Here is an 11,258-nt window from a genome sequence, read left to right as displayed (position 1 = left end):
CATTTATTTGAAAAGAAAAATAAAAGAGCATTGTAGATTAAATGCCTTGCTCATGGGCATAGGTGCCGCGACCGGGGATCGAACCCCGGACTTTCCATGTATAGGCAGGCGCCTTACGGCCTTTACGGCACCTCAGTAGTAAAAATATCGCCGATACCATACAACTCGACGAGATGAGAAGCTAACTTCAGCTGATTGAAGTGCGATACATTGTTCCATTTAACATCTCTATAAAACAACAATTTTGAAGTGAATGTTCCACTTATTGCACATGATAAGAAATATGTTATGAAAGAGCGCAGCTATGAATTCAGAAGTAGAATTTCACATCAGAAACAACTATCCTTGGGGAAAGCTCCCGGGAAATATAAAGCAGGTTCGTTCACTTCAGTTCATTCAATTATATTTCAGTCCCACTCGTACAAATTTTTGTCAGTCATTCCGTACACAATTCAGCTTTCAGCTTCCTTTTTTTTTATCCATGACATTGCCATGATGAATTTCATGATCCATGATGATGTTACATGCATGTGTGTCAGTGGATCGTATCACCGAATTCTGTAAATTCAGTCTTTTACTCTTATCAGACACATTTTCTTTTGTTTTTCTTTTAGATCCAGCCACTGCCAAAAGCCAATATTTGTCAGTAATGAAATAAGTAAAGTAGGCCTAGGCCTACATGTATATATTAAAGCATGCGCATTGCTAACCCAGGACCTTACATGCAATTTGGCATACGTACCTGACAAGCGTGTAGTATGGTCAAAATAATTCTCTGAATAAATAGTTAAAAGAGAAATTAAGCACTTACCACGATTATGTCATGTATGTGGATGATGGTCTAACGAGTGGCAGTTTTTCTGACATGATCTGGGCACAGACTGGAACCTCAAAAAATTCTCTCCTACCCCCGTTTCGATCGGCCATTTTGTTACAATTCATAACAAAAATGGCCGATCGGTGACACATAGTCATAACGTGATCTGCGCGATTGGCAGGCAATCAGCGATCTCTGATTCGCTTAGCCGAGACCACTCACACAACATGCGAGGTTAGTAATACTAACCTCGCACAACGCATGTGGTTTCATAGTGGACTTTGACGTTTTCATTCATCACACGAATGTGAGGGAATAAAAAACGCCAAACATTTGAGTATTTCTCCACTAATGGAAATTTGTTTTTATGATTTAACTTTTTTTTTTAATGAATTGGAAATTATTTATAAAAGTGTTTTTATCGCTTACCTCCAAGTCTCAACCAGGATACTCCGTTCGATCCGTCCTTAATACTGCGGTGGAAAGTACGCAAACAACAATCGAAAAGCAATTTTTCGTATCGAACATTCTCAATTCAAGTCGTCAGCGCATAATAGGAAATTGTACCAAAAATCAACAGGTTGCATCTCATGTATATACTTATTGGTAAAGTACGCCATCTTTTGACAAGATGATGATGAAAGTGGATTGAACGAGCAAGAAAATAATGCTGATCGCCTAGAATGCAGCTAGCTTGCAACACCGTAAACAAAGGTACGGTAGGCACTTAAGAACCAAGTTTGAAAGGACACTCGTAAAATTACGTCACTCTCGCGATGAATAATCATTAGATCGTGGTCGTGCGTGTTCAATAAAAACTCTCTGCATGCATGCACTCAGTGTGTATTGAACACGCACGACCACGATCTAATGAATATTCATCGGCGAGAGTGACATAATTTTACGAGTATCCTTTCAAACTTGGTTCTTAAGTGCCTACCGACTTTGAAATAATATCGCGCGCCCTCTTTAGGCAAAAGTTGATATCAACGCTGATCAAGAGGCATCTACGTGAAGATCACGAAAAATGCTCTTATTTTATTAAAAACAACACCAAACAGAATTCAACAAACGATCCGTATGGTTCGGTAAGTGTCATAGAATAAATATAATGCTTAGCTACGATGTAAAGTCATAGTTATTTTAGTAAAAAGGGTGTGAAAGATTCGCGTGCACCAGGTGCATATGAATCCTTCACACACGAGACGATTTGAAACCATGAGTGAGCCGAGACGTTCTATCCGTTGTACACAGTCTATGGACAATTTACCACAGCTGTGCGAAGATCGAAGGTGCACTGCATATAGTGGTGTACCGTAAGCTTTTTCGGTATTGATATTTTCAATACCAGTATTACTAATAGCTTCAATACCGGTATACCGACTAATACCGAGTAAATTCCCAATTTATTGTGCAAACAGTGTCCAATGTTTATTTAGCCCTGATATGGCCTCAGATAAAGAGGGGATGCTTGTGGTCAGCTGAGGAATGCTCAGCATGGTCCGTTCTCATTGACAAAAACTTTCTCTTTACCAAAAGTTATACGATCATGCTCTCTCCCCAATGAGAGCTGTGAATTACCTGTGCATGGGTGCACAATTATCTCAGCAAGCACATGGTACGAAATCAATAAGTCAATTTGCCAAATGCTACACCGCACAAACTCACTGCTACTTACTTTGCTAAACGTGTGTACATGCCCTAACTTGAGTTCCAAGCACCAAAATTCCCTGCTAAAACTGTCAAGGATATATGCCTGATTTTCCCTTCACCGATCTGGCCCCACTCATTCACATTCAGATTCGCCCCTTTTGTTTACCACTCACATCAACACGTGTTCGTCGAAGGTTCAAAGTTTGTTGACCTCAAATTTTGACGTCTTGTACATAACTTTTCTTATAAATGTCCAATGTGTTGACCCCCCCTCTTGTGAATCTCCACGTTGTCTAAAAGTAACCCCCCCCCTAAACTTCTTATCCCCCAGCTGCCTCTTTCTCACTCATTTTTTCTTGCTTTTGTTTTTCTTTATCTCCCCAGCCCCTTAATTCTTCACTCTCTCTTTCCCATCGGCCCATTCTCTCCCCGTCACCACCCCTCTCTTACCACGAACAATCAACATCCTCCTCTTCTCTGAATCTCGATCTTCCCCTCTTTTTTTGTCAATTTCATCTTTCACACATGCCAAATTTTAGTTGATCAACATCTTATCACGCCATGAGACCATCATACAATCAATCCAATAGTTTATTTTATTTTATTCATGACCGCACATGCACAAAACGGATACAACACCCATCACAAATCACACAAATATTCTCAGCCACTTTCTTCCATTTACGATCACTTCACAGATCAAAATAAACAAAGAGGGATGGCGTAACATTTTTTTCCTGTTAATGTTATCAACATTTTCTGTCTTTTTTATATTTTCATATTTAATTTATTTATTCATTAATGTATTATTTTTTTTCTTTATGTATCTATTTATGTATTTATTTTTTTTTGGGGGGTCAGACGATTTTTGTAGCAGGCTTATAGTATAAAAGTAAACTTGTCATAATTGAAACAAGTCAAGAGCAGTCCAGAAAAAAACATTGCATAAAGAAAAAAGTGTTAATCCCTGTGGTTTGTCAATGCACAGCACCCCCCCCCCAAAAAAAAAAAAAAAAACTCAGTGGTCATTCCCATTGATACAAGTTAAGAGCAGTCCGAGAAAAAAAAACTTGCATAAAGAAAAAACAATTGTTAATCCCTGTGGTTTGTCTGTCAACGCCCCAAGCCAAGGTTGATAGTTTGTCGAAGCCCACAATACACCACGTGGTCAAAAGGCAGGCTAGGGAGTGTTTCAAAAGGAGTTTTGTCAGTGATTTTGTTTGTGTAGAGGGATGTTACAAGCTAGCAAACCCTCGCATGTGATTGGCGGAAAGCAAATCTGTTGTTGAAACCACTGAAAAAACTTCATGAAATGCTCTCCGTCTCGGTCGACTTCGTTGTTTACTGTACTGTAGCTGTGTACACGATACGAGTGCATGGAGCTAAGCCGACATGCACCCCAGTATCAGTAGCGGTGGGGCCGAGGCCTTATGCAGCGGCTAACGGAGCTCAGACAGTAGTTAAGGGGCGATGTATTCATTTCGAGGTTAGATTATTGGATTCTGATTTCATTAAATACGTTGAGAGAGCCAAAGAACTTATTGTTTTGACTTAATTTTACTGTAAAAATACCCATAAACGACAATACAGAAGAAAATACCGGTATGATATTTTCAACTTTTGGTATGACGGTATTTCGGTATTGAAATTTCAACGGCGGTATCCATACCGGTATGACTTTCATACCGAACGGTATTGCTAATACCGGTATATCGAAAAAGCTTAGTGTACCGTATGCACATAGTACCGTAAGTGCGTAAATAAGCTTTTACTGCCCTGCGATGATTTGGAATTCGTAATTTCGTAAAGTAATGAATTTTTTTTTAAATAATGAAATTTTCATGCGGGCGGTTTTGGAGCATGCGGGTGGTGGACGCAAATCTAAAACTTTCATTCTCTTAGCCTTAGAGGGTGAAATCGGTTTGTATTGTCGAATTTTATTTATCTACAACCGTATGAACCTTCAGGCGCCTAATGCATTTAGGGGATAAAAGTTATTTCACTATAAATGGTAAAAATTAGACATTTCTTACCAGACCTGATCTCCCGTAGATCCCTCGATCTGTTTGTTAACAAAGCAAATACAATAGACCTGAGCCTTGAACTGCTCCGTGATGACGTACTTCCGACTAGCGATGCCGTTTTGAAGAATAATTCATAGATAAAAATTATTGTTTTACAAATAGTAAAATTTAATATGTGAATATAAATAATTAGTATACTGATTTGATTATAAGTCAAACTAACATGAGATGCAAACACTGATTGCATATCGTACAAGACCAGGGGGCTTCATAAGGCTGTTCGTAAGTTAAGAGCAACTTTAAGAATGACTGATGAACCTTTCTAACATGCTAAACCATCGCCATGAATATACCATCTACCACAAAAAAAGGATCACAAGTCGTTCTTAAAGTCGCTCTTATACAGCTTTATGAAACACCCACCAGGCATGATCAGAATGACTGATTTATGATGGAACATGATGATCAGTACCCAGGCTATTCAAGAGTAAAAGATTTGGGTCTTGTTCACTAGGCCTCATAATAATAATGATAATAATAATAATGAGTTTGTATAGCACACTTTCCATTTTGCCCAAGGCGCTCAGAGCAGAATAACAACAAAAGCTAAATTTACATATATGTCTGAACAATAAGTCACTGTCTATCAAAATGCACTTTTAAACAGGTACAGTATGTTTTCAGGTTGCCCTTGCAGGTGGTCACTGAAGTCTGAGTTTTCAAACTCTGTGGAAGAGAATTCCACAGGTTAGGCCATGCATGAGCAAAGGCCCCTGCCCCCCCACATGATTTCTTAGCAACTGGAATTTGTAAGATATTAAGGCCTGGTCACACCGCCCGAGCGTTGTTGGAGCGGTCGTGGAGCGGTAGGGAGAGAGGGTCGAATTTCGTTCACAAAATTGGGGAAAAAATTGAAAACAAGAATCGAAAAACAAAAAAATTAACAATCGAAATCGAAAATGGTGAACGGTAGCGAGTGGTGATGATTTTTTTCTCTCCGCTCCACGACCGCTCCAACAACGTTCGGGCGGTGTGACCACGCCTTTAGATAATGTGGATTGTAAGGTTCTTGAGGGTTTGTAATTACACGCAGCTGCATTAAGTATTCAGTGTGGATGACTTATCATTTTGTTTTGTACATTATTTTCTTTATTGTATTGTTCAGAGAGTGTCACTCTTTTTCTTTTTTATTGCAGTTACTTGGTCATTCCCCAAAGGAATATGAGAAATGTGTCTTCAGCTATAGTATCAAGAATCAACTTCGTTTCAAAGGCAACCTCAGTAAGTCACAGTAGTTTTTATTATTTAAAAGTATAAAAGGTGGAATATAAAAAGCTGAATCAATTTGGCTATGTCTGATTATTAAAGTAGTTCTACAAATGTCCAAATAGAGAGTAGGAATGTGATTGGAAGAAGTGAAAATGAATCTAACAAGAGGAAGACAAAGAAAATGAGGAAGGAGGAGAAGGATCTGAAATTTTCTGATTTTAACTCGTTGAGAGATCAATTTTCTATAACCCCATAAAATTTTGAATGGAAATGCCTATTAACAAGAATTTGGTCTACCAGCATTTAAGTGGGAGTATTTTGCACCAAAGAGCAGGTAACTAGGCATTCATCAGGTCATTCCTAATTTTAAAATGGCAAGAGCATTTGTGGTTTAATTTGATTCTAAATTCCACTTTCACCAAGAGAAAATAACAACAATAGAATGGTATGCAACGAAAACAATTCTGTAAGTAAACAGATCTACTGAAAAGCTTCATGTATAAAGCTTATGTGATGTTGATCATGAACAGTGTACAAGTATTGTTCTTGATTTAAGATATTATTTATACAATATGCCTCCTGAGATTTGAAGACCCTTTCAAGGTTGGGCTACATGTATATCCACTTGAGCACCAAATAAATGCTGCATCTCTCTGTGTCTTCTACCGTCACTCCTTCCTGAAACCGTCCCTTGAGTTGGCTGGAATTCTTCGCCCCCCCCTTGGCCCCCAATGTCCGTTTGACCCGTGCTCTCCTGCAGCTGCCCACCCCTACAGAGTCAATGTAACATTCCATTTAGCTCCCAACGTGGACAGATTTAATAATGGTTTTAATTCATAATATGAATTCCATATTTGATAAGCTTGGGGTAAAACCTTGTACTTTTAGGACTTTAATTATGGTTTATTACTTGACAGTTTTCAACATTTAATGATGGCAACATTAGGCCCAAAGATCAATCTAAAAACAGAAATTTATAAGAACATTATGCATTGTGTCAGTATGACCATGAATTTTTTAACATACATTTAATAGTTTTCATCCCCTAATTTTTAGTTATTACATGTACCTATGATTGAGCTTTATAAATAGCATCAGCAAGCCTTCTTTCCTACTACATGTACATGTATCTCCATTAGTTGGCTTGCAAGAATTCTCATGTTTCATTTCTCTTTATTTTCTCCTGCATCCAGTACGGCAAGTAAAGAAAGATGATCGCAAGTACTACGAAGACCTGCTCAAGTACAGCCGAGATCACCTGATGCTCTACCCTTACCATCTATCGGATATCACAGTCAAAGGACTAAGGATAACACCCTTCTCTTACTATCTAAGCATGATGCATGATATCATGTCGAGTGAAAAGAGCTATGACTCACTGCCAAATTTTACTGCTGCTGATTGTAAGTTCACTGTGGTAATCACCTATTGTTTTGTAAGATGCGAACTTATGTTGACAGTACATGTATATGTAAGTTGCAAAATTTATCGTTTGTTGGTACAAATAGCAACCATACATATGGCAGAAATCATCCTGGGAGAACGTCATGAAATAGAAAGTCTGAAGAAAAAATTTGCTCTGATCCAATAAAATGCAATGATTTCAGTAGCTTTAAATTACAGTAGTCAATGAAAATTAATGGCTTTGTTTTATGGAAGGCACCCCCATTCTCTGTTTGGTCAAATTTGACAATGTGTTTTTTATGAGTTTTGTTGGAATTTCCAATCAAACATATTTTCCACCATTTCTTTTTCTTAAAGGCTCATTTTACCAACTGCATAGCATAGCATAACATTTATTTATTTTTTTGCCTCAATCCACAGGTTTAAGGTTACTTGGGATTGGAAGGAATCAGTATATTGACATCATGAATCAATGCAGATCATCAAAGGTAAATTTTTAATTCATAAACCTATATTCTTCAATATCTAATTAATTTATGCATTAAAACAATGTTTTATACTTCCATTGTTTACATACAAATCACAAGCATTAATAGACATGTTGTGTACATGAAGTACATGTATGTAGTACCGGTATCTGTTTTTTGCGAGATGAGTAAATTTCAAAAGAATGAAGGTGTGATTTGTTTTCCATCCATTACTTTAGTATTTTTATTCATACTTTATAAAGTTATATCTCTTATACCTCTCACTATTATCTCTTTATACTTGTCTTGTCACTTTTGATCATTGAATTCCTATTAGAAATAAAATCACATTTTTATTAGTATCATAGAATTATAATGAGAAATTAGAAGTGAACTACACTTCTTGATAATTTGTAATATTGAAAAGATAAATAGCTTTGTTTTATTTATTTATTTTTTTAAAGTAATAATCATTTATACAGTACATGTATGTACCAATTGGCAGCAATACAAATAAAGCGTAGATGGGGGGGGGGGGGAAGGGGATGTAATTACAATAGACACAAGACAAAAAGCGACATGTGACATTAACTATTTAACTTTCATTCTGTGTAATTTTGGGGTGAAAATCTTGTTACTTCTTGAATTATTAATTTTTTTTCATGCTACTTCTATTTAGCCCTCCCTTAATCGTTCTGGTAGTATTCAAGTAAGTGTGCACCATATTCACAGTGTAATTCAATCAACACTGACATTAGTACTGCACGTGTGACATAACAGATCTTGTATCGTGCATAATTACCACCTGAACATTTGATCTAATTAGTAATTAGTCCAATTAGACTTAGACATTTTCTTTTGTAAATAATTTTTTGTAGGCATCAAAGATATATGATTTGTCTCATTATTTTTTATATTTTTGTTTTGATATTACCCTTACACAATATAAGTCTACACTGTGCATGTACGTGGATCTCAGTTTTGTATTTTTGGTATGCTTTCTAAACATGTATTGTATATCCATGTTCTGTAATGCTCCTAAGGTCATAATTTGTAAGTTGAAGAAATCCTGCATGTTGTGTGAAATGTATGAAATGTGATTAACAAATTTTTGAATAAAGCTACTTTGAATGGTACATTGTGCTTGCCTGTCATGAGCTAACCTTACATATACTGTAAATGCTATCTCTCTGAATGTTCACTAATCTCCTGCACTTACATGTACGTACATGTAGCAATATGAATATTCACAAAAACAATAAATCTATGTTAGATTATGTACTTATATATATATTTATTATTTCACAAGTTACATGTATATGTGGTGACATACATGTAAAATGTATATCTTTTAGGAATCTGTGCTACATGTACATTTTTTATCTACATGTATCATTGATAATTATGCTTTTTTCTAAGAATTTTACGTTTGAAGCGTGTGCAGCAATATTTTGCTTGACTTGGACCCCCCCACCCACGCCCCCTCCCATTTAAAAAAAAAAGAAAACATATATTTTTTGTGCTTTAATAGCCATGTACACTATGTACATGTATGTGGGCCCATAAAATGTTACACATTACATTGCATATATTGCAAGTAATGAACACAGCAAAAGGTAAATTGGAAATACATGTATCAGAGTCAGAAAAATATCCACCTTGTAAAAGAAACAGTAATTCATACCATAACTGCACTCCTTTATACTGAGTGTTGAATGTAGACAACAACACTACAATGTTGGATGAGCTCAGAGAAACAGATAAGAGATTTAAATGAATGTAATATGTTTTCACCTATTAAACTTAACAATTAAATGCCTAAAACACAGCAGAACTCTAAACACTTTAGGTACCGGTATGTTCATTTTCTGGCATGGTTCACTAACTTTTGAGCAGTGCTGTACACCATGTATATACATGTAGTCCATGTAATATCTCACTTTGATAACATTTTTGCAATACATGTATTCGTAGCACTGTATATTTTGTATTATTTGCTACTCTGTAATCTGTCTCCAAGATTGTTGACCTGACAGTGTAATTGCAATGGCTGTTTCATACATACATGTATGTAAACATTGAATATTGTACAACTGCAATTTGTGCATGTTATTTTTGCATGAAAGTTTGTCACAGAAAGGATAAATGTACACTTTACATGTACGTGTAAAGAGTATTAAGGCCTTTTTGAATATGTATTGTACAGACTTGGTTGTACAGCAAATGAGTTGTTTCGACAATGGCATGTATAAATTTGAGCTGTGAGAGTTTTGTTCAGGGGATGTGGGGCTGGGGAAATAAAGGTACATGTACCCACATGCAAACAAAAATATAAAATGATAATGAATAAGTAAATGAATAAATAAATAAAATGAAGGAATGAATAAATAAATCAACTAATAAATAGATAAATAAATCAATCAATCAATCAACCAATCAATCAATCAATCAATCAAATAAATAAATAAATAAATAAATAAATAAATAAATAAATAAATAAATAAATAAATAAATAAATAAATAAATAAATAAATAAATAAATAAATGAATAAATAAATGGAAAAAAACATGATAAAATCAAGCAGGTCAATATCCACTTCAACTTAGATTTACCTGTACTGGTGCCTATGCAAAGTTGAAACTGATTTTTTTGTGCTAAAATTATGTAATCTTCTTGATTTGTTGCAGAAATTCTTCCGGAGGAAACCAATCCGTGACCTGCTTCCAGGCAAGCCTATAGAGGATGTGAGCGTGGAGCCATGGTGGATGGTGCAAGCTGGATACATCACCGAGGATGACATCAGGGTATCTGTTTGTTAATTTCAGTAATTTATTATGATCAATATAAACAAAGCAGCAAAGTTGTAATAATACCAACCTGCTTAGCACATTTTACTGCCAAATGCGTCCCAGGCGCTCGATTGGATATTAGTACCATGGTTTTAGCATCGCGGCCTTTTACATCACTGAGGATGACATCAGGGTATCTGTTTGTTAATTTCAACAATTTATTACGAACAATACATTGTTACAGCAAAGTTGTAATAATACCAACCTGCTTAGCACATTTTACTGCCAAATGCGTCCCAGGCGCTCGATTGGATATTAGTACCATGGTTTTAGCATCGCGGCCTTTTACATCACTGAGGATGACATCAGGGTATCTTGTTTGTTAATTTCAACAATTTATTACGAACAATACATTGTTACAGCAAAGTTGTAATAATACCAACCTGCTTAGCACATTTTACTGCCAAATGCGTCCCAGGCGCTCGATTGGATATTAGTACCATGGTTTTAGCATCGCGGCCTTTTACATCACTGAGGATGACATCAGGGTATCTGTTTGTTAATTTCAACAATTTATTACGAACAATACATTGTTACAGCAAAGTTGTAATAATACCAACCTGCTTAGCACATTTTACTGCCAAATGCGTCCCAGGCGCTCGATTGGATATTAGTACCATGGTTTTAGCCTCGCGGCCTTTTACAGCATTGTGGCATTTCCAGGTACCCATTTATCTCACCTTGGTTGAGTGCAGCACAATATTGAAGTACATGTTTATTCTATTGAGAGTGAGAATAAGGCTGCAGGGGCTACTGTACATGCTCATACATACC

General features: G+C 36.2%; 1 protein-coding gene across 2 annotated transcripts in view; it reads left to right on the top strand.

The window, feature by feature from the left end:
• Positions 1 to 208: 208 nt before the first annotated feature.
• LOC121430774 (protein FAM91A1-like) overlaps positions 209 to 11,258 on the top strand; it is a 31,929-nt gene continuing 20,879 nt past the window's right edge. Inside the window, exons 1-6 of one of the 2 annotated variants that reach the window (XM_041628165.1) lie at positions 209 to 376; positions 5,691 to 5,775; positions 6,957 to 7,166; positions 7,588 to 7,655; positions 8,314 to 8,343; positions 10,323 to 10,439. In XM_041628165.1, coding sequence (XP_041484099.1) covers positions 305 to 376; positions 5,691 to 5,775; positions 6,957 to 7,166; positions 7,588 to 7,655; positions 8,314 to 8,343; positions 10,323 to 10,439 — 582 coding nt within the window. In that variant the 5' untranslated portion in view covers positions 209 to 304. The remainder of the gene's footprint in view (positions 377 to 5,690; positions 5,776 to 6,956; positions 7,167 to 7,587; positions 7,656 to 8,313; positions 8,344 to 10,322; positions 10,440 to 11,258) is intronic. The other variant, XM_041628166.1, reaches the window with a different exon arrangement.

Source organism: Lytechinus variegatus, chromosome 17 (assembly GCF_018143015.1).
Source record: "Lytechinus variegatus isolate NC3 chromosome 17, Lvar_3.0, whole genome shotgun sequence".
In the NCBI taxonomy this organism is placed as follows: domain Eukaryota; kingdom Metazoa; phylum Echinodermata; class Echinoidea; order Temnopleuroida; family Toxopneustidae; genus Lytechinus; species Lytechinus variegatus.
Note: the sequence above shows the minus strand (reverse complement) of the source record. Positions and strands in the feature narration are given on the sequence as shown.